Genomic DNA, 24,795 nt, shown 5'->3' with positions numbered 1-24,795 from the left:
AAAAAAGAAATTTCCAATAAGGCATGATATGAATAAATAAGTAAAAAAACAATCTCAGGTTTAAAAGTAAAGCATGAGAAGTCAAAGCCTGTGAAATTTTATTTATACAAAAGAATAAAAATATCTATTTTAAAAGAACTGATTTTAACTTGTGTTTTTCCGCTTTTCCTGTTCCTTGAACATGAAACTGCTTTCAACTCAAAGATTTAAGATAGGTAATTTTTAAATAAACACTCTTTACCTTCCTCCTGCAAGAAAACAAAGAGCCAAGTTTCCCATTTTACTATGGTAAGCCACATTATTTTCAGTTGGAATATTGGCAACTGCATGAAATAGATTACCAGATATGTTGGCAGGAAGGTATGAGCTGTACAAAGGCATTACAAAAAGTCCCCAAAGAAAATGAGATGGTAAAATAACAACAGAAAATAAAACACAACAAAGTAAGAGAATGCCAGATATTTACAGCCTACATCATTGTGACTTGTGTTCTACTTAGCATAAAAGAAAACCAGAGAATATTTCTCAACAGGGATCATGGATGTGGCTGGCAGCAGCCAGTTTGGGGAAAAATGTTCATTCTAAGAAGGGAGAAATGCACAGTTAACAACTTGCTGCGATTATAACCATGTCTTGGTCTTCCTGCAGCTCTGTTACTAAAAATGACACAAAGCAAATGATCCGATGTCTTACAGAAATGACTTGTTTGTCACAACATTTAGAACAAACTACTCAGAGTCACAGGCACTGGGTCTGGGAGAGCAGGGGTGGATGGCCACGCACTCAGGTGAGGGATGTTTATCTTTATCTGTATGAGGTCGGAGAAGGGAAGCAGAGCTCTACAGCCTGGAGGCTTCTGCACTAATGAGTCTTCTAATAGTCCTAAAGAGAAAGAAAGAAAAATCTCAACTTACTCAACAAAACACTCATTTCAATCTAGAGAAAAAAAAAATCTCACAAACAACTGTACTAGGGGATTGTTCTATACTCCAAGATATCTCAAATGTAATGTAGAACATTTCACAACGGAAAATGGCCTGTCTTCTGAGTCTATAAGGAAAATCAACTGAAACATCAACTCTGCTCTTCCTAGACCTAAACTCACCAGCCCTCCCCAAAAAAAGGAGTTAGTATCAACAACTTGTTATTTAATCAGAGGGAATTTTTCTTCAGTAAAAATATGCGCAACTGCTCTTTCTCCAAAATAAAGCAAATATTATCTAAAAGTTGCAGTATATACAAATGGACATCCCAGACTTTAAAATTAGAGTGTGACCCAGATTAGAGACACTCAGACTCTGAAGATGATACATTTTCCTAATCATCTACAAAATTTCCAGCCTTTCTGAAGTAGTCTGGCTGATACTTACAGCTCGTGGTTTTTTGTTTAACTTCAGATCAATTCTGTGATAGGAAAGATAAAAGATATTTGCATTTTAATTTACAGAAAAAGGGTCCAACAATTAGCTATTGCATAGGGCATAAGCTATAACAAAGGCTATTTGGTTAAGTAAAATCCACATTCTTCATTAGACTATGTCATATTTAGTTGTTTACCCAGATATTAAGCAAGTATTAAAAAATATGAGCAGATACTTTTGCCATAAGGTAAACTTGGATAATTTAAAAAGAAATATACAGCAGTTGCAAAAGTCATTTAATCTTTTAAAAATATTCCAAAGTTACATGTTAAAGAGATTGGATTAAGAAGGCATGCTCTATGTTAATATGTTAGCTTTATAACTATATCACTGAAAATTACTGAGACATGTGGTGATTAAGAATAGAAGAGAGACTAGGAGTTTGTATTTCTGGACATGAAACACAAAAGAAATTACATGAATTTCAATTTTTAAATCTTTCCAAAGCAAAATATCAAAATCTTTAACTATTAATCTCCTTATGAAGCAAAGCCAGAAAATCAATTTAAATATGAATTAAAGGTTATCTATTTAAAAAGAAATTAAAATGCATAAAAGTGAAGTTTACTTAATTTTGCTTAAGTTATTAAATAAAATGTTACCTCCATCACGTTTTTCTGTTTTTAAAAAAAACTTCCCAGCCTAACCTAATATACATACCTACAATTAAACAGATAAACTATGGGTTAGAAAGGTCTCAAAAAGGCATACTGGTGTCTACACACTAAAAAACACAGCACAAATACTAATTCAAATCAAACTTACTCAAAGTCATAATCAAACATGCCAGACGGGCTGAGGGGCAGCATTTGAAAGGAAGAAAGCAATAGAAATTAATACACTAATTGAATAAATTAGTCGATTAGCCACCCTAGCAAGATTTATAGAAACAAAACCAGCTTTAAGATCTTAAGCCATAAGTTTTAAACATGAAAGCACCAAAGATTCTATGGTCAGAAGAATCCCTTCCCTCAACAGATTCCACAGCCAAAGAATAGACTATGAAAGAAAAAGTTATATCATTAGAAAACTACAGACACCTGGAGCCTTTTTATTAGCTACCAGATTCAGAGTTAGAACTTTCAAAATATTTGTATCATAAAATATAATTAGGGCATTAGAAGAAACAGAGAAAGAAAGGTTTAGTCATATAATGAAAGGTGCTTATAAAACTCAGCATAATAGGCTTTCGCTAAAGTAAGATGACAAAAACATTTTAAACTTTAAAAAAAGGAAAACATTTTGCAACTTGTACTCAAGTTTTATGTTCTAAATGTGTCCAGGAAGCTGGTGCTCCATTGCTACAGCATTCATCCTAGAAGTCAGGGGTTGAATGAACATGCTGTAGGGTTGAGTCTTGTTCCAGAAACTGAAGAGTAAAACACTATTCGGCCCCATAAGATGGTGATGACAATTAATTGTTTATATCAAGGTGACATTTAACACCAAAGTCTGCAGAACCCTCCCCCCTTTTTTCAGAACCCTTTTTAAAACAAAGGAAAGTTGGCATCCATAAGCACCCCAGCCTCAAGGATCTGGAAGGGAGCAGTAGAGAGGAGGCCATTGTGTGCCATCACTGCTATAACAGATGATGGTCCGGGCAGAGCCCCAAAGCAAACATCAACTTGGAGCATGACACCAGCTCCACAGCTGACTCCAGTGCCTTTCACACTGTAGAAAAGGGGAAAAACAATATGCAAAGAGCTTTCCTCCTAGACCATGTTTACAAGAGTGAAATTGGAAGTTTAACTGCCATATCCCTTATTCAATAGTTTCATTTATGACATTTGGGAAAGCATACAGTGTACAAACCAGGAATTAAAAAATATTTTACTTTCAGCCTGACTTTAATTTTGTTCATCACTAAAATAGACAATATAAAAATAAGACAAGCCAGGTGCAGTGGCGCAAGGCTGTAATCCCAGAGCCTCAGGAGCCAGAAGCAGGAGGATCGCGAGTTCAAAGCCAGCCTCAGCAATTTAGCGAGGTATTAAAGCAACTCAGTGAGACCCTGTCTCTAAATAAAATACAAAACAGAGCTGGGGATGTGGCTCAGTGGTTGAGTGCTCCTGAGTTCAATCCCCAGTACCCACCGCCAAAAAAAAAGACAATTAAAAAACAGGGTGCAGCTCATTGGTAGAGTATGTTGCTTAACATGTTCAATCCCTAGCACTGGAAATAAATATATAAAAAAGAGTGTACTTGGTTAATCTTGGTTAAACTTGGGCTTGCTATAGTAGTAAAACTCTAACAGCTGTGAGTTATTCTTTCAATTTTTTCTTTAAAGACACTAGGACTTAATTATTGTTCAGATAACATACAAATGTAAGCATTCATTTGATCATTTATGAATGTTGAAAAACTGATATATTTTCATATTCCAGAAGAGGGCAAATTCAAGTTATTTCCTTCTGCTAAAGTACCATCTTAATTCACCACTAGACAGTGCCTCGCATATAGTATACTCAAACATTTCTTAAAATAGTCTACTATCAGCACCTTGGAGGAGAAACAACTATGTACCCGGTACTGACCTACCAATATGCCTAGAGGACCTACTCCATCTTCACCCTGAGTGGTCAGCACCACTAAGCCATCCTCCAGGGGCAAGGGATTTGGGCCAGATACAATTCCTCACTAAAGATGGCAGGAACCCAAACATCTTAACTGGCCCCTAAGATGCTACTAAGGTGTCCTGAACCTGGTTTCCCAAGAAAGAAAGCAAATCAGGTCCCCCCCTTCATTCAGGCAGATAAGCCCTTAAGGAGAAAGGAAAGACAGGGAAAGCAATAAAAATTAGGACCCTGCTCTCTGAACTGGAGACATCATTGATGAGAGCAATAACTAACACAAAAATCTTTATAAATGCTAGTGTTTTTCTGGGAGGAATTAGTTCCTAGGCCAGCCGAGGAAAGAATAAGCAAGAAATATAGATCCTATGGAAATTTACTAGAAAACTTCAAGAAGAAAGTTAATTAAGTTTCATGCCTCTCCAATTCCCTTTTGTCAATCTTCAGTCACTAATGGTCGGGTCATTAATGAAAATGAAGTATTACCTGAAATAAATAGCTGTCTAGAGAGTAAACTTATCAGTAATGGAAAAAGTCACAGACTTTTTTTTCAAGAATATTGTCCCTACTCTAGACTCTGAAATAGGAAAAGAATTACTTTAAAATGACACTGGACCTTAGTACCACATATACACACACACATTAAAAAAAAAAAAAAAAAACCCACTGGAGTAAATTAAATAAGAGCAACATAAAGCATAATATTTAATTATCTTGACAATTTTAAAAATATTTCTTTAACGGGCTAGGGGAGTGTAACAGTGCTTGCCTAGCAAGCATGAGGTCCTGTGTTTGATCCCAACAACAAAAAATAAATTAATGAATTTTTTAAGAGTATAAGTATCTGCTGTTTAGAAGCCAGCACCAATACCATCATGGTGGTCAAATAATCCATAGCCCCCCAAAAAAAGCGAAAGCAAATTTTGCTATTTCCTACTACAGTTTTGAGGCTGGCATGGTGACTTCTGGTTTGCAGAAAAATGTTAAGCAGCAGTCCTTTGTCACTATTTGCAGGAAATACTATTTCACCATTACCATCAACAACAAAAAACATTCTTAAGTGAATTAAAGAATCAGCTAATGCCAAAGAGGTTCAAACCAGTGAGAATAAATTCTACATATCCCCATCCATATCCATAAAGCCAACAGTTTTAATACTGTGGGTACATGAAGGAATATCCTACAGGTTTCTAAAATAACACAATATCGAAGCCAATTGGAGGACAAAGAACCCCACCCAACCCTTGCATGCCCCTTTCACCTTTTCTGCATGCAGGCCTCCAAGGACAGTAGGACAAAGCCAGTCAATGCAAATCCAGTTTCCATGCCTCTCAGAAGGTATGAGGCCAGGACAAGATTCCTCACTGTAGAAACTATTTATTACCCTCTCTTAATGAAGCTGTGTAAATTCCAATTATCTGAGTTAACAGGCCCCAGCATTGTCATACAAACCCCAGAGAGAGTGAAAGCTAAAAATCCTCTCTGGAAGACACCTGACCTCTCTGTCCACTGATGTCAGGCCTAACTCATTATGTACTGCAAAAAAACATGGTGGACAAATGTTCTCTAGGAAGGCACTGTCATATTTTATAGGCTTTATATTGTTTTCCAATATCTGAAGTTAGCATATTGCAGAGAAATACCAAAACAGAAAAACCATAAGCAATCAAAAAAACTTGTAATTAGAATAGAAAAAAGACGAGTCACATCGGTTCTCGTAAAGCAGGAATCAGAATGAAAAGCCTCTAACTTTGCAGCTTTGCAAAACTTCCTAGTGTCATGTTTCAAACTACATACATAGATGCCCTGGAGTCCATCTTGGCAAAATTGCTCACAGCTGGCCCTGACTTTTGACCCGAATCATTCAGGGTTACTCTGATACCCACCAAGTCCTCCCTCAGAGAGAACACTAGCCCATTTCATTTGGCCCAAAGGAATTCTTGCCCATCCACAGTAGAAGGCTCTGAAACAATCCTATAGTGTTTTACTCTAGGAAAGTACACGGAAGGTCTGGGAATGGGGTCCCTGTCACTGACCTGTGCCGGTTTTTATTCTTCCGTTTTTTATGGCTGCTGTGATGACTCCCTGAGGAAGTAGAAGAAGCAGCCTTCTGAGGTTTCACTCCCTGCACAGATCCATCCAGATCCTCAGGGTCCTCCTGGCTGGGCTCATTTTCCTGATTGTGGAAGTCTGGAGAAGTATCACTTTCTGTCCCACTTCCTGGCTCCCCTGGAAGAAATAAAACACAAATCCCCCCAAAACCTCAGACAACTGGTCCATTATCTGGAAAGAGTTTTTTGAGCATACATGCTAAATGACAGAGAAGATACAAAGTTACTAGAGTTCCTAAAAAACATGTAATCTGAAACAGTGTAACCAGGGGCAAGAGGTCTAAGGACAGCTGGGAGTTGGGAACATACAACCAGGATAACCTCCCCGCATAAAGTTTATTTAAACATAGAATACAATAATGGGGTTAATAATTATACAAAAAGTGTGACTGAAAATATTAGACAGGTCTCCAGGAGACAAGGGATGATCTTGACAAAATTGCCCACAGCTGGCCCTGATTCTTTACCCAAATCATACAGAAAATCTATCAAGAAAAGTTGGCCCCTGCCCCGAAAAACATACCAAAAAGGGAGAAGAGTCCATTCCCTAAATTACCTCAATAAGTCGTAAGTATTTATTTATTTATGTATGGTGGTATTTGAGATCAAACCCAGGGCCTCCCACATGCTAGGCAAGTGCTCTAAAACTCAGCTACATTCCCAATCCAAGAATGTTTTGAAAAAGCAGTAACAGTACTCTTCACCTGACATACGAGCCCTATTTTAAAAGTTCACTTGGTTTTTTTTTCTTTTTTTTTTATTGGTTGTTCACAACATTACAAAGCTCTTGACATATCATATTTCATACATTAGATTGAAGTGGGTTATGAACCCCCAATTTTACCCCAAATGCAGATTGCAGAATCACGTCGGTTACACATCCACAATTTTACATAATGCCCTATTAGTAATTGTTGTATTCTGCTACCTTTCCTATCCCCTAAAAAAGTTCACTTGTTATACTAATTAAACAGAACCAAGCTCAAGAACATTTTAAGTATGCATTTATTCTTAAGAGTATAATTAGCAAGGTGCAATGGCACATGCCTATAATCCCAGCAACTCAGGAAGCTGAGGCAAGAGGATCACAAATTTGAGGCCAGCCTCAGCAACTTAGTGAGATCCTTTCAGTCAATAAAAACAGCCTCAGCAACTTAGTGAGATCCTTTCAATAAATAAACAAACAAACAAACAAATAAAGATGGGGGTGTAGCTCTGTGATAGAGTGCCCATGAGTTCAATCCCCAGTATGGGGAGAAGGTGATTTAAGGGCTAAGGATGTTGCTAAATGGTAGCGCTCTTGACTACTAGCCCTGAATTCCATCCTCAGCCCAAGGAAATTTTTTAAAAATAAATTAAATTAAACATATTTTGGAAAAAAACACACTAGTTTCTTTCCCTTTAAATATATACTAGTTTATCCTGAAAAAAATTTTTTCTTTCTTCCTTTTTTTTTTTTTAGTATCAGGGATTGAACCCAGGGCACTTAACCACTTAGCCCTATCCCCAGCCCTTTTTAATTTTTTTATATTTTATTTAGAGACAGGGTCTCTGAGTTGTTTAAGGCCTCACTAAGATGCTGAGACTGGATTTGAACTTGCAATCCTCCTACCTCACCTTCCCAAGCCACTGGGATTACCGGTGTATGCCAGCACGCCCAGAAGGAAGGTGTTTCTTTTTTCTTTCTTTTTTTTTTTTTAAAGAATGGGAAATGATTCTTTTTTTTTTAAATTTTTTTATTATTTATTTTTTTAGTTTTCAGTGGACACAACATCTTTATTTTATTTGTATGTGGTGCTGAGGATCCCCAGCCCCAGGAAGGTGTTTCTTGAAACTTAATGGATAAGGATGGGGGAAAGATTTTCACTTTACTCAACCATCAATGGACCATAAATAAATGCATTATCTCTTGCTAAAAACTGTCAAAAGGACCAGGCACAGTGATGCATACCCTATAATTCCAACTGCTCAGGAAGCTGAGGCAGGAGGACTGCAAGTTCAAGGCCAGCCTCAGCAACTTTGCAAGACCCTATTTCAATATAAAAAAGGACTGGGGATGTAGCTCAGAGGGAGAATATTCCTAAGTTCTATCCCCAGTATCCCCCCCTCAAAAAAAATTTTTTTTTGATTGTATGGAAAGCACACCAGAAGTAGAGGGAAAAAAAATTCCCAAAATATCAGAAGAAACAGCCAGATCTCAGAAATCATGCACTATTTTGAACACATTTCATAAACGCAACAGAAGAGGGAGCTCTAGAGCTATGAAACCAGAAAAAGTATCCCACCCTTCTAAAATTCAAAACTGATTTCACACAAAAAATTATTGCAAAAGGCTAGGTATGTGGCACCTGTCTGTAATTCCAACTACTCAGAACATTGAGTCAGGAAGAGCCCAAGTTTGAGGCCAGCATCACCAACTTACTGAGACCCTTGCTCAAAATTAAAAATTAAAAGGCAGGGGGGATTGGGATGTAGTTCAGAAGTGGAACAGACCTGGGTTCAATCCTCAGTACTGGGGAGAAAAAATTACCAAAAGAGGGCTGGAGTGGTAGCTCATTGGTAAAGCACTTGCCTATCATTTGAGGCCCTGGGTTCAATCCCCAGCACCACGTAAATACCTAAATAAGTAAATATTACCAAAAGATTCTAAAAACTTACTACCAAAGCTACAGTAATCAATAGTGTGTGATAGTGGCAGAAGCATAAACACATATATCAAGGGAACAGAATTCAGAATCCAGATATAAAACTGTACCTTTAATGTCAATTAATTTTTGAAAAGAGCAATAAGGCAAGCAATTCAATGAAAAGTTTTTCAATAAACAATGCTGGACAACCAAATATTTACATGCAAAAGAATGAAGCAGGGCTGGGCACTCCGGCCCATGCCTGTAATTCTAGTAACTTGGGAGGCTAGGACTGAAGGATCACAAATTGCAAGTTCAAGGCCAGACTTAGCAATTTAATAAGGCCCTAAGCAATTTAGCAAGACCCTGTCTCAAAATAAAAAATAAAGAGAACTGGGGATATAGGTCTGTGGTAAAGTGGCCCTGGGTTCAATCCCCAGTACAAAAAAAAAAAAAAAAAAAAAAGATATACAAAGTGAAATTTAAATTATCAAAGGAGCCTGGCACAGTGGAAAAGTTGGGCCCCCAGTTCCAGCTACTCAGAAGACTGAGGTAGGATAACTGGAGCCCACAAGTTCAAGACCAGCCTGGGCAAAGTATTAAAAAATTAAATTAAAATAACTTAGCAAAGAATTTGAATAGATATTTCTCTAAAGATATATAAATGACCAATAAGTCATTCAGAAAGATGTGTTAGGCTAATACCAACCTGTTAATGTCAGTTACCTCACAAAGTTAGGATGGAAGTAGGAGTAACTTTTTTACATGACTAAATTACTTACCACAATAAGAAGGGGTTACTTTTGTAGTTTTAAAAAAATCTAATGAGGGGCTGGGGATGTGGCTCAAGCGGTAGCGCGCTCGCCTGGCATGCGTGCGGCCCGGGTTCGATCCTCAGCACCACATACCAACAAAGATGTTGTGTCCGCCGAGAACTAAAAAATAAATATTGAAAATTCTCTCTCTCTCCCTCCTCTCTCACTCTCTCTTTAAAAAAAAAAAAAAATCTAATGAGGGCTGGGGGTATAGCTCAATTGGTAGAGTGCTTGTCTAGCATGCATAAGGCCCTGTGTTCAATCCTCAGCACCACATTAAAAAAAAAAAAAAAAAAAACCAAACTAATGAAATATAAAACCTGAAGGATGGTCAAGACAGCCCTCCTTTCCCATAGACAAAAAAAAAAAAAAATCATTTCTGAAAATACAACTCTGTGAAAGCACTGGTTGATGAGAAGAAGGCTGACAGGGCATGAGGCCACAAAGCTTTGCATCAGAGACAGGATGGCAGAAGGGACACAGGACTGGGTAAGTAAGTGGGCTGGATACAGGAAGAGAAAAGGAATAACTGAAATATAAGAGAAAGGCAAGAAAGGCAAGTTAGACACAGCAAATTCTGTCCATGCTGCAATTCTATTAAAGACACCGACAGGAAAACCCAACTGTTTTCTCATTTGGGGCAAGCTGCTGTGGCACTACTAAGTAAATGAATGTGTCACTCACATTCTATAAGTACACTTAGGAAACAGTTTCAATCCTACCAAAGTCCTATGATGGAGAATTCACTTGTGTCCTGTCTCTGAAAAGATAACACCTGAGGCAATAACAGACACCTCAAAGGACTCATATGGACATGAAATACCACAGCAGAGAAAAGTATATATTGTTCAGAAAAAGTTTCACTGAGGGAATAGAATTTAAAATGGACTTTGAGGTTGGGGATATAGCTTAGTTATAACTGAGGGCCTGGATAAATATTAAAAAAAAAAAAACCACCTAGAATTTGAAAAATGAAAAGCAAAAAAAAAAAAAAGTACAAAAAAAGCACAAGATAAGGTACATAGGTAAGAAAACACAAGGGACAAATGAATTAAATAGAGAGCCTGAGAAATGGAAGGTAAAATGGAAAGACAGGTTAATAAGTCATATTTGTCAGACTTCATCTAGGAAGACAGTATAAGGTGACAGAGAAGAGAAATGACTTTTTGCTTAACCTTTTGAGCCTGTTCCCCCAACAGCAAAATAGGAATTCTTCCTCTCATGTGCAAACACTTGAATCTCTCTCATGGGCGAGGAACTAGCTGGACACAGTCCTTCGGCAACAGTCCCTGCTTCCATGGAGTTTGCAATCTACACCTATCCTCAGGAAGCAGCTCTAAGAATTAAAGAAGGTAATGCAAGTAAAGAACCTGCTCAGAGGGGCTGGGGTTGTGGCTCAGAGGTATCCCATGCAAGGCCCTGGGTTGGAATCTCAACTCCACATAAAAATAAATAAGTAAAATTAAGGTATTGTGTGAAACTACAACTAAAAAATAAATAAACAAACAAAAGAAACTGCTCAGAGTCTGGAACCTAGTAAGTGCTCAAATCTCGATACCTTTGAGATCTACAAACGTGCAAGTCAAACTCTAAATAGAGTGAAGACTATATGTAGTGAAACAACTGTGACAGAACAAGGGAAAGCTACCAGGAATTTCTGAATGACATAAAATGATCAATATTCAGCTCTTTGTACAGACCTGTATTGTAGGATTACTAGGCTGGTAGTGGTTTATAAGAGGGATGGGAAGACTAAGTGCTATTAAAATACAAAGTAAGACCACAAAATAAGAAAAACATTTTTCTTTAGTTCATAGAAACACAAGAAGCATGCTCATAACAGGAGCAGGTCACAATACCTCCAAGTGCAGCAGAAAGTCAATCATTCCACTGAATGATGCTGTCACTGTGCAAGACATGAACATGATATTAAAAATAAAAAATAAAAAAAAGTGGGGCTGGGGTTGTGGCTCAAAGGTAGAACGGTCACCTAGCCCGTGTGAGGCCTTGGGTTCGATCCTCAGCACCACACAAAAATAAATACATAAATAAATAAAATATATTGTTGTCCAACAACAATTGAAAAAATTCAAAACGTTTTTTTAAAAAGCAACTTGTTCTTTGAGCAAAGATCAGATTTTGATTAATGAATCTATAAATGAGGGCTGGGGCTATAGTTCAGTGGCAGAGTGCTTGCCTAACATGTATGAGGCACTGGGTTCAATCCTTAGCACCACATAAAAAAATAAAATAAAGGCATCTATCCGAAATAAATAAATAAATCTACAAATGAGAAAGTCTAGCTACTAAAAGAAAGGAATGGCTATTAAAGGTGTAACTTCTAATCAGCATGAAAAGGCTAGAGGAGAAGGAAAACTATCCAGAATCATACTTACCTACTTGAATGATGTAAATAAATGCTGAAGAGAGATCTGTTTCAGAGAAGCTCAGTAAAACAAACAGTAGAGATTGTTGATCTTTCAAAGGAAACCAGATACAAATCTGCCTATTTTCCTTTTCTTCTGCTTTATTCTTTTTAGAATGCTTCATAAATTTGCAAAAAGTCCTCTTTAGGGATGATGCAAATACACTTTCTTTCTAGCCTGGATACATACGAAACCAAAGATAGTAGAAAGCATTGCATTTTGGGGGATAGTACTAGGGATTTAATCCAAGGGTGCTATACCACTGAGCTACATCCCCAGCCCTTTTTATTTATTTTTATTTTGAGACAGGATGTCATTTAAGTTGCTGAGGCTGGCCTCGAACTTGAGATTCTAATGTCTCATCCTCCCAAGTCACTGGGATTCCAGGCTTGCACCACAAAACCCGTCAAGTATTACATTTTTTTTTTTTTTAATTATGTGGTGTTGAGGATCGAACCCAGGGCCTCCTTGCACTAAGCAAGCGCTCTACCACTAAGCTACAACCCCAGGCCCTCAAGTATTGCATTTAAAAAAATTATTTTATTTATTTGTCTTTATGTGGTGCTAAGGATGGAACCTAGTGCCTCACACATGGCAGGCAAGCACTCTGCCACCAAGCTACAGCCCCAGCCCAAGTATCGCATTTTTGAGGAAGTTTTTCAAAATGGTTTAAAATAAAATTCTCAAAGTGCAAAACTCCAAAATCAGGACATCTAAGAACATGTAAGGCAAGGGGCTGGGGTTTCGGTTCAGTGGTAGAGTGCTCGCCTAGCATGGGTGAGGCCCTGGGTTCGATCCTCAGCACCACATATAAATAAATAAAATAAAATATTGTGTCCACTTACAACTAAAAAAATATATATTTTAAAAAAAGAATATGCAAGGCAAAATTCTAAAAGAATGTTTATTTCATTCCTATCAAAAAGCAAAGGCATTAAAAACACAAAACTCATCTCACCAGACTTGTTTCTCAGAAATTCTGAAGCACTGGAGGGATTCTACATAAAACAAAAGAAGTAAAATGGGCCTGGTGGTGCATACCTATAATTCCAGTGGCTCCGGAGGCTGAGACAGGAGGATTGCAGGTTTAAGGCCAGCCTCAGCAACTTAGTGAGGCCCTAGCAACTTAGTGAGATCCTGTCTCAAAAATAAAAAACTAAAAAAGGGCTAGAGATGTGGCTCAGTGGTAAAGCACCTCTGGTTCAATCTCTGGTACAAAAAAAAAAGGGGGAGGAATAAAAGAGAAAGTAGACAATTCCTCTCATGGAATTAAAGCTTGGTTTGAATTATCTGGATCTTCCAGGGACCCTCAAGCACTAAACCTGGCTTAAAGAGGCCCAAGCACCAACCAGAAGCAAACACAAGTCTTCTCTCTGGAAGACAGTACCTTTCCTAGCCCTCAAATTTTTTCACTATGGGCTGGGGATGTGGCTCAAGCGGTAGCGTGCTCGCCTGGCATGCGTGCGGCCCGGGTTCGATCCTCAGCACCACATACAAACAAAGATGTTGTCCGCCGAAAACTAAAAAAAATAAATATTAAAATTCTCTCTCTTTCTCTCTCTCTCTCTCTTAAAAAAAAAAAAAAAAATTTTTTTTTTTTTCACTAATGTAGTCCACATTCCTGGGTCCCACTTCTGAGGAATCAACCAACTGCAGACAGAAAATATTCAGAACAGCCAGGCATGGTGGTACACGCCTGAATTCCCGGCAGCTTGGGAGCCTGAAGCAGAAGGATCACAAGCCAGCCTCAATAATTTAGTGAAAGCCTAAGCAATTCAGTAAGACCCTGTCTCTAAATAAAATACCAAAAAAAAAAAAAAAAAAAAGACTGGTTAAGTGGCTCAGTGGTTAAATGCCCCTGGGTTCAATCCTCAGCATGCCCCCACAAAAAGAAAATATTCAGAAAAAACCTGCATCTGTATTAAACACACAAAGACCTATTTTCCTTGTCATTATTCCTTAAACAATACAATACAAAAACAATTTTTGCAGCACTTATATCGCATTAGGTATCATAAGTAATCTAGAGACAATTTAAAGTATATAAGAAACCAGGCTATATATATGATATTCCAGCTATTCAGGAGGCTAAGACAGGAGGATCACAAACTTAAGGCCAGCCTCAGCAACTAAGTAAGACCTTGTCTAAAAAATAAAAAAAATAGGGATGGGGTTGTAGTTCAGTTGGTACAGTGCTTGGCTAGCACGTGTGAGGCACTGAATTCGAACCTCAGCACCACATACAGGTATTGTGTCCATCTATTATTAAAAAAAAAAAAAATGTTAAAAAAAATTAAAAGAGCTGGATATAGAGCTCAGCAGTAGAACACCCCTGGGATTCAATTCCCAGTTCTGTAAAATATAAAAATAAAAAAACAAAGTATATAAGAAAGGAACTAGATTCAATTCCCAATACCACAAAATAATAAATAAAGCATTCAGAAGGATATGTGGAAGTTATATATAAATACCCTATCATTTAAAATAAGGAACTTGAATATCCATGGATATTAGTATACTAAGTCTGTCTTGGAATGGGATTCTGACATATACCAAAAACACTGTATTTTTAACTAAAATGAGCAGACACAAAGATTACCTAGTACTCAAGGAAAGTAGACTTCACAAACAATAACCAACAGAAACAACAGATTACAGAAAGAAGCTCCTGTTTTTTTGGAGGAGTTTTGCTAAATTGCCCAGACTGGACTCAATCTCTGAATCCTAAACCTTCCAAATGGCTAGGATTATAGGTGTACACCACTAGGCCCAGACACAAACAGATTCATAAAGACTTCAGAGATTTAAATTAAACAGAGTACAAAGTGACAATGCTTAATATACTTAAAGAGGTTGTCATCCTAAATAACAAACAGAAAAAGATTCTCCAAAGATTAATAAATTTATTCAGGACAAAAGAGCCTGCAATGGGAAGATGTGTGACATGGATGTGTCATATGAGCATACTCAAAGAGATCTAGAAAGAGCTAGGAATGCAGCTCAGTGGTTATGTGCTGGCCCAGCATGCTTGAGGACCTGAGTTTAATTCCTAGGACTGTCTAAATTAATTAATTAATTAATTAAATTTAATGCCTAGGTTGACTGGAAAGAGGATATGGCAAGGGGGAGATTTTAAAGGCAAAATGAGGAGGGTTCTGGATCAACTATTCTTGGTTACAAGGATCAATAGCAAGGGTGGCGTCAGTCTAAGGTTGGACAGACAGTTCCTGGACAGATGTCCTTGCAGAAGTATTTTCTGTGTAAGGTTGTGGTGGCCATCCTGCAAGGTTGTGGTTCTCGAAGTCTTTTGTGATAGTTTTTGTTTTCAAACATATGTACATGAGATCCCCTCGTTCATAACCTCTTGGCTTTATTTTTCTGTTGTTGACAGGGCTTGATACAAGTGACTCCACTGTGATTCTGACAATTTTCACAGAGTAAAGACAAGTTTAAAAATAACTGTAGAAAGAGTTGGAGATATAGCTTAGTTGGTAGAATGCTTGCCTTACATGCACTGGGTTCAATCCCTAGCACCAAAAATAAAATAGCTGTAGAGAAAGGTATGAAAAAGTTAAATATGTTTTTTTAAAATAAGTAGAACTTATGGAAATTAAAATTGCAAAAACAAAGGACTTAAAATCAAGGGAAGGTTTAACAACAGATCAAACAGTTAAAGGGAACTAGTGAACTCGTAGATAGGTCAGGGAAAGAAGCACTCATGAGAGAGCAGAGGCAAAAATGAAAGGATAGTAAAAAAATAATAAATAAAGGCTAAAACGAGAAGGTTTAAATACATTTAATCAGGTATCAGGAGGAAAGTAAAGAGGGCTTGGGGCAAATGCAATCTCTGAAGAGGTAACAGAAGAAATTTTCAAGAAATGATAAAAAATACCAAACCACTGTTTCAAAAAGTCTAATGAAATACTATTTGGCCATTAAAAAGAATGAAATTTTGTAATTTGTGGCAACATAGATGAGCCTAGAGGATGTTATGCTAAGTGAAATAAGCCAGGCACAGAGGAAAATCAAATCAGGCATGACCTCATTCATTTGGGTATCACAAAAGTTGATCTCATAGAACTGGAAAACAGAAAGTTGGTTACCAGAATAGGGTGGGGAGCGGGGCTGAGGAGAGGCTGGACAACATGTACAAAGCTACGGACAGTAGGAATAAGTTCTCATATTTTCCTGCACAGTAGAGTAACTATGGTTCACTAATAATATTAGGTATTCATATTAATGTACTATACAATGTATTATTCAAAATAGCCAGAAAAAAAAGGATTTTGATAATGCTTGAGGTGATGGATATGCTAATTACTCAAGTTTGATTGTTACCCATTGTAAACATAATGAAATATCACACATATTATGAAATGTGCCCAATAAATGTGTAATTACTATGGACCAATTAAAAAATAAAAGAAACCCATCCAGATAAATAAGAAATTTACATTTAAACAACAGTAGTTAACTGCAGAAAATCTAGATAAAAATAAAAATTTAAAAACTAGCAGTGGGAAGTGGTAATGGTGAAAATGGTGAAATAAAATGCCATAGAATAAAAATAAAGGGCTAGGAGCAGTGGCTCACACCTGTAACTACAGCTAGTTGGGAGGCTGAGGGAGGAGGATAAGAAGCTTGACACCAGCCTGGACAACTTGGAAAGACCTTCTCTCAAAAATAAAAAACACAGAAAGGGCTAGGGATATTGCTCAGTTTGCACCCCTGGGTTCAATCCCCAATATGGGGATAAAGAGGGTTATGTAAAAGGGCTCTGACCATTTGAATTAATGAACTCCATTATTCATTTAATTCAGTATACCTGCCTTCCTCCAAAAGGAACTCAAGGGAGCTTACTAAGAATCATATAATGCTATCCAACAGAATAAATATAAAATAAGAATAAATGAATAAGTAAAGCAATGATAAACAGAAGAGGAAAGTAAGCTGGATACAGCACTGAGATTCATTCCCAAAATGCATGTTACAAATTCCTACTTGCTTGCTTGGGCTAGGGGTAGACCACAAATTTGGCTTTATGAATTTTAGTGACCACACAAATGGAAACAATCAAACAAGATTTAAAGGTCTGAGGATGTGGTTCACTGGCAGAGTGCTTGCCTAGCACATATCAAGCCCTGGGTTCAATCCTAGCACCACAAAAATTAAAATAAAAGATTTTTCAGTTAAAAAAGAAAAAACAAGTATTTAGGGAAAACTATTCCTTTTTTTTTTTTTTTTTTTTTAGTACCAGGGATTGAACCCAGGGAATCACATCCCCAGCCCTTTTTTTTATATTTTATTTAGAAACAGGATCTCGCTGAGTTGCTGAGGATGGCTTTGAATTTGCAATTCTCCTGCCTCAGCCTCCCAAGCTGTTGGGATTACAGGTGTGCACCACTGTGCCCAGCCAGGGAGAACTATTCCTACAGGAGTCAGTTTTGATAATAAACAACATCTGGAATGTCCTTGTAACAACACAATAACATTTTAAGGGACCAAAGTATATAATTTTGCAAAAAATAACTTTTTGGGAAAAAACAAAGAAAAGCAGTTATGATGCAACCCAGGCAGGTGGCTCCATCCAGAACAAAGATTTTAGGGGAATGAATGGCCTGCGTACACTTTAGAAAATCTTTCATACGTAAGTTTTTGTTTCAGTCAAGTTTCTGAAAGGAGTGACTTAATTTAAGAGTCTTTTCCTGAGAAGGGCCTGGGCATAGATATCCTAAAATAAGTACAGAGCCACATACTGAATTATCACATAAGCAGGGGAAGAATTACAGGCTCCTGTGAAAACTGAGAAGTCCAACATCACTCCATCTCAACTCAGAAGAGAGGTCCAGCATATTCTTTAACTAGTCTTGGTACTCTACAAAGTTCCTCTACACTTGAGAGGTTGGTATTAATTGAAAAAATTAAATAATAAGACTCAGCTGAGAGTCATAGTAAAGGAAAAATCAAAAAGACTTGGTACAATTGATAAGGATGGTAGAAAGGAGTAAAAGAGTTCTGAATGAGGGAGAACAGTAGTATCATAACAAAAAAATTAGGCAGACAATAGAAGAAAACAGAACAGTTCTGTTTTAGATGAAATGTTTGAGTTTAAATATCCAAATGGAAATGTCTAAAGGAAAGGCAGGATTAATGTTCAGGAAAGGTGTATGAGATAAGACAAGAGAAACTGAAGTCACTGAGTAGTTATAATTCCCAAATACCAAAATTCCTTTTCCACAAAACACTGCCCCAAGGAAAACTAGAGAACTAGATCCTACAACAAGATATATCATCTGAAAGAAGTACACAGGTGAAATACAAAAAACAGGTTATATTTCAAAGTGATCCCATGCACACAGAGGATACCCAATTCAGCTACGGAGAGCCTGATTCAGCAAAGTAAAATGTACAGATCTATGTCTCATCACTAGAAATTAGAACAAAATTAGACCATCTGGCTTACATACAGAAAATAGTGGAATTTTTAAATAAAATAAATGGTACATATTCCCCATTTTATATTTAAGAACATAGGTACTACTTAGAATTTATTTTAAATTATTGAGCTCTAAGATTTCATTATATGTTTGCAACTTTCCACAAAAGTTTTTTTAATTAAAAAAAAAAATCCCTGGGCTGGGGTTGTGGCTCAGTGGTAGAGTGCTTGCTTAGCATGTGCAAGGCCCTGGGTTCAATTCTCAGCACCACATAAAAATAAATAAGTAAAATAAAGGTATTGTGTCCAACTACAACTAAAAAATAATTTTTTTTTTTTTAAAGAGAGTGAGACAGGGGGGGAGGGAGAGAGAGAGAGAGAGAGAGAGAGAGAGAGAGAGAGAGAATTTTTAATATTTATTTATTAGTTTTCGGCAGACACAACATCTTTGTTTGTATGTGGTGCTGAGGATCGAACCCGGGCCGCACGCATGCGAGGCGAGCGCGCTACCACTTGAGCCACATCCCCAGCCCTAAAAAATAAATATTAAAAAATATATATAAAATAAATTTTTTTTAAATCTCTAAGAATTTAAAAGACTTATCAGGAGCAACGACATAGCTTTGTGTCTCTGAGCAATAAAGCCAATCTTCATGTGACAGAAGAGGCAAGAAGGGCATAGTAGTTTCTTCCTCCAAAGAAAGGCATGATTAAAGATGCCCAAAAGGCTTCCCAACTTCTAGATAGAAAAGGCAGAGCATTAAGTGATGCAGATCGCAGATACACAGTTGGATACAAGTTAAATTTAGGGATTGTGGCAGCTTAAAAATAAACCGACAAGGAAAGTGAAAACATAAACTTACTCTTTTCAATGAGCTGGTCCTGAACTCCTGCCAATGCACTTACTGCCTAAAAGAAAAGCCACCAGTTACTAGAAAAGTGACCACAGACCTCAGGAGAGCATTTCCATATAGAGAGGAAGGGAAAGAGAAAACTCACCTTCCTTAACTACATACCATAGAAAACACACACCGCCCTCCAAGCCACCACCACTACCACTTACAGCTGCCGACGTAACTGAGGATTTACTGAAGAGCCGCTCAGCTTCCTTAAACTTCCGGTTTCTTCTATCATTTTTGCTATTGGAGTTTCTAAAAGCACACAAAAGAAATTCATTATAAACATCAAATTAAGTCCATCGCTCAAGTTGGGGATGTCCAGGGCAAATATAAAAAGACTTTTTTTTTTTTTTAATCAAGTTCCTTACAGGAATGCCTCCAATCCTTTTGGATTGGCCCAAACAATTATTATGTTGAATGCCTAAGGAGATAGCAATGTTTCCCAATGTATGGCATATGCCCCACTATGGGAAGAGAGATTATTTTAGTTGCTTCACAAATATTTTCATTTTATCTATCTATCTATCTATCTATCTATCTTTTAAGGGGCTCAGAGGCCTGGAGCACATTTAAGGCATGTCTTGCCTATCATCAAAATATAGTGTACTAATGCCCAGCCAATATGTGGTTGGTGGGCACCAGGTGCCTGCCCAGCCCAAACCCTTCTCCCCATTTTACTTTATTAAGAATTTATTTGAATGTTTATTAGTAAAAATAACTAGCACAGCCAGGCACTGTGGTACATGCCTGTAATCCCAGCAATTTGGGAGGCTGAGTCAGGAGGATTACAAGTCTGAGACCAACCTCAGCAACTTAACAATGCCTTGTCTCAAAAAAAAAAAATTCCAAAAAAAGGGCGGGGGGAGGGGGGTGCTGGGGATGTGGCTCAGTGGTTAAACAACCCTGGGTTCAATACCCAGCACAAAAAAAAAAAAAAAAAAAAGGAAAGAAAGAAAAACACCTCAGCACAAACCCAGGCATGGTGGCACAAATCTGTAATCTCAGCGACCCAGAAGGCTGAGGCAGGATTGTAAATTCAAAGTCAGCCTGGGCAACTTAGTAAGACCCTCAAAAGAGCTGGGGATCTAACCCAAAGGCAGAATACTCCTGGGCTCAATCACCAGTAATGCTATTAAAAAAGAAAAAGAACACAATCAGCACACGCTAGTGATATGCAGTATCTTTGTTAAATAAACTTAATTTTCTAATTTATAAGAACAGTTTCCTTAGAGAAATGGCTAGGGCAAGAAAAGGACATGGTCAGTCTAGGACCTCTTTTGGGCCAGAAAGTACAAGTGCTCAGAGACTAACAGAGTTATGTCAAAAGGACAAAGAAACATTTCAAGAAGGCTCTACAGTTGGGACAAAGAAAACATCAAAAAGGATAACAAAGAGTATGTTTACATTATGAAAAAGCAATGAGCAGTATACTTAAGACTTGTGTACTTATTTGTATATATTTCACTAAAAATAAGCCTCTATAAAAAAGAGAGAAAAGTGACAATACTAGATTTCAACACTGATTCACTTTGGCTTTTTTTGTGGTTTGTTTTGCAGTACTGGGGATGTAACCCAGGGGTGTTCTACCACTGAGCTACATTCCAGACCTTTTTATTTTTTATTTTGAGACAGGGTCTCTTGAATTTGCTCAGGCTCTCAAACTTGTGATCCTCTTGCCTCAGCAAGACGTGTACCACATATGGCCAATTTGTTTCAATTTATGACTCTATTAATCAAAAAAGAGAGAGGAGAAAGAGCTGGGCCAGTGATGTATGCCTGTAATCCCAACAGCTTGGGAGGCTGAGACAGGAGGATGGCTAATTCAAAGTTAGCCCCGGCAACCACACAGCACTAAGCACCTTAGTGAGACCCTGTCTCTAAATAAAATACAAAACAGGGCTGGAGTTGTGGCTCAGGGGTCAAGTGCCCCTGATTTCAATCCCCAGTACCAAGAGGAAAAAAAGAGAGAGAACAAAAGGAACAGAATAAAAAAAAATTAAGACTTTTCTTTCAGAATACCAACAATAAATGTAAAGGAGAGCTGGGGTTGTAGCTCAGTAAAGAGCACTTGCCTAGCATGTGTGAGGCACTGGGTTCGATTCTCAGCACCATTTTAAATAAATAACATAAAGGTCCATTGACAACTAAAAAATATATTTTGAAACAAAAAATGTAAAGGAAATAATAAAATTAGAAAATCATCATTTTACAACTTCCAGTATAAAAACCAATGTTGGTAAAATCAGTAATATATAGTAAAACTACTGAATAAACACTTGGGGGAAGCAATATATTCATAATATCTTAAAGAGTAACCTTCTAATCACCACGGGAGGTGAACTTTTACAGCAGAGATATTATATGCCCAATCTCAGCAGCACCAATAATTAGACAATCTGGCAGTATGTGCCTCCTGATCATAGACATATAATAAAAGGCACACAAATCACACTGTTTTTGCCAAAAATCTTTAAAGGATTGCTCATGAGGTCACAATAAGAAAAGTGTGAACTAGAACATTCTATGGGACAATGTCATGACTACCACTACAAAAAGAGTGACAGCACCAGAAGCAGTGGTGCTCAACTATAATCCCAGCAACTTGGGAGGGGGCAAGAGGATCACAAGTTCAAGGCCAGCCTCAGCAACTTAGTAAGACCTGTCTCAAAACAAAAAATAAGGGCTGGGGATGTGGCTCAAGCGGTAGCGTGCTCGCCTCGCATGCGTGCGGCCTGGGTTCGATCCTCAGCACCACATACCAACAAAGATGTTGTGTCCGCCGAGAACTAAAAAAAAAATAAATATTAAAAATTCTCTCTCTCTCACTCTCTCTCCTCTCTCACTCTCTCTTTAAAAATAAATAAATAAATAAATAAATAAATAAAAATAAAAAATAAAAAGGCCTAGGGATGTGGCTCAGCAGTAAAGCACTGCTGGAAAAAAAAAAAAAAAAAAGAGAGGGACTCCTAAATATTAAGACTACAGAGACTTAATACTGAAATACTGACTGGATGCTGGATTAACGCAAAGCATTTTCAGGACAACTGAGGAAATATGAAGAAAGACTATAACAGATGATACTACTAACATTACACATAATGTTAATAATACATTAGCATTGTTAATATACTAAGTATGATCATTGCGTAGCCATACAATGGTAGAAGAAATGTTCTTGTTCTCTGGAGGTAACCATTGACATAATTAGGTGCAAAGTCTCATGATATCTGGAATAGCATGAGGGAGAGCTTCATGGTGATTGAATAGCTCTGTACCTTGACTATGGTTATATGAATCTACACATGTGATAATATGCCATAGAACTATATATACACATTGTACCTATGTTGATTCCTGGTTTTAATAATATACTACATTTACATGAAATGCAACCACTGGGGAAAACTGAGTGAAGGGGTACATGAGACCTCTGTATACCATTTTTTGCAACTTCCCATGAATCTATAATTATTTCAAATAATAAAATATTATTCAAATTTTAAAAAATCTTAAGTATATGCAGGTGTTTATATCACAGAAGGAGAAGAGAATACATAACAGCACAAATGTGGCAACATGTTAACAATTTGTGAGTATAGGTGAAGGATAAAAAATGTTCATGTACCATATTCTTTCAATTTTTCTAGGTTTGAAAATTTTCCAAAACTTTAGAAATTTTTTACAGAATATTATTAAGTAAATAGTGGTAAAATTGGCATACAAGTATGGCAGACTGAGGGTGGAAATGTGGAAAATACCAATAGAGTGCTGTTGTATAAGGTACTGGCATATGCTGTATTTCATTTAAACCTCACACAACTCTGCTGATAGGGCCAACTTCCCCATTTACAGATGTGGGCTCTGTCCAAGGTTACTCAGTGAGGTGGTGGCAGTGGCAGAAGTGAGCCAGAAGCCAAGTTCAAACCCAGACCTCTTTTCATACCATCATTTTTACTACTGCCTCTCTGCAAAGTTGCTACCAAGAACACTGTCCTCCAAACAAATATTACTAGGGCACAACAGGAACATTACTGGCTTCTGACACTCACTTTTGGTTGGTCAAATACCGATCCCAGCCACGAATAATATTGCCATACATCTGAGTGTCTTCCAGGTAGCTTCCTTCAAAAGCATAAATCTGTCTCTCCAAGTTTGCCAGTGTTTCCTAGAGATGGAAAAACAAGGTCATGGAAAGTCTTTTTAATGTGTCTATTAAGGATAATATGAAATCCTGATATCAGCCTTGTAAAGCCAAGCTCGCCCTCACGGATACATTTTTGTGGAGAGAGGGATGATATGGGGAGTGCCAGGTAGTCCAAGCCAAAGACAGTCCAGACCTCCTGGGGATGATGAACCCTTTGGTGAACAGAATGGAATATATAGAGCCTGTCCTCAGAAAAACGCACACACAGGCAAAATTCTGCATATACTCCAAAGGGAAACCTGAGTGTCAAGAACAGGTCTGAGACGGAACGTGGGCAGTCTCCACTCCCACTCACTAAAGGTGTTGCTACCAGGAGAGCCAAGGGTGAGAAGCTTTTCAGCATCCACGGGCTCCCCTCTGCGCGGGCTGCAGTTGCTATGGAAACCTGGAAGGGCAGCTTCAGGTGAGATGAGCCTCCCGATTGCGCAAGCCAAAGCGCTGGGGGCAGGGGGGACCGAGCCGCAGGCTGCATGGGACCCTGGGTGCACGTCACAATCCGAATTCCCTAGCCCGGGTCCTCTCCCTTTGCCTGTCACCTTCCAGATGTTCCCAAACACATCACATCCCTGTCCATCAAAATCCCCAGCCACCTCCTCCCAGCACCGAAATGGACATGCTTTCCCCACCCTCGGCGGCCAGACCGGGCGCCGGGAGACCCTCCCACCGCCGCCTCCCTCCCACCCCGATGCCCACCGAGGCGACGCCCGCGCCCGCGGCTGCGGCCGCCCTCACGCACGGCCAGCCGGCGCCCTCACGGCAGCCCGCCCGGCCTCCGCCCCGCGCCGCCCGCTTCCCGCGGGCTCCGCAGCCCGGGCAGCAGAGCTGCCGGAGGGCCGCGCAGCGCGCTCCGGGCCCCAGCCCGCCGCGCTCGCCCTGGCGTAACCAACGGCCTGCGCGGCGGGCGGCAGCGGGCGCGGGGCCCAGGCCGGTGTCCCGGCCCCAGCCGCTCACCGCCAGCTCCTGCTTCCGCTTCACGAGCTCTGCCAGCTCCCGCCGGGTGTCCGGGATCTGCGGTGGCGCCGCCTTGTTGTGCATCGCCATGTTGGGCTGAGGCGGCGGCGGCGGCGGCGGCGGCGCGAGGCTGGGGGCGGTCTCTGCGCGCCGCCGCCGCCCGCCAGGGGGCGCCCGCTGCACTGCGCCTGCGCGCGCGGCTTCCGGCGCCGCGGGGCGCCCGCGTGCTCCTAGCCCAGCTTGCCGCGTGGGGCCAATGGGGCTTCTGCGGCCGGGATCTGCGGACGCCACACCTGTACGGTGCCAAAGCCGAGAAGCTCCTTAAGCCTCCCAAG

General features: G+C 39.0%; 1 protein-coding gene across 5 annotated transcripts; it reads right to left on the bottom strand.

Moving 5' to 3' along the window:
• Window positions 1-76: 76 nt before the first annotated feature.
• MEAF6 (MYST/Esa1 associated factor 6) lies at window positions 77-24,616 on the bottom strand. Of its 5 annotated transcripts, XR_014023861.1 has the most exons (9): window positions 24,461-24,616; window positions 23,355-23,470; window positions 19,470-19,557; window positions 19,270-19,315; window positions 6,028-6,220; window positions 2,187-2,216; window positions 2,024-2,081; window positions 1,371-1,404; window positions 77-882 (listed from the first exon to the last, which is right to left on the bottom strand). XR_014023861.1 is itself a non-coding variant. In XM_081308644.1 (8 exons), the coding sequence occupies exons 1-8, from the start codon at window positions 24,548-24,550 to the stop codon at window positions 874-876; spliced, it is 606 nt and encodes a 201-aa protein (XP_081164770.1). In that variant the 5' UTR covers window positions 24,551-24,616; the 3' UTR covers window positions 77-873. The 5 variants fall into 5 exon arrangements, 3 of the variants coding, with proteins under 3 accessions (XP_081164770.1, XP_081164771.1, XP_081164772.1); XR_014023862.1 differs by lacking the exon at window positions 2,187-2,216; XM_081308644.1 differs by lacking the exon at window positions 2,024-2,081.
• Between the last annotated feature and the right edge of the window lie 179 nt (window positions 24,617-24,795).

The sequence above is a fragment of the Spermophilus citellus genome (assembly GCF_964194105.1).
Source record: "Spermophilus citellus genome assembly, chromosome: 9".
NCBI classification, from domain to species: Eukaryota; Metazoa; Chordata; class Mammalia; order Rodentia; family Sciuridae; genus Spermophilus; species Spermophilus citellus.
Note: the sequence above shows the minus strand (reverse complement) of the source record. Positions and strands in the feature narration are given on the sequence as shown.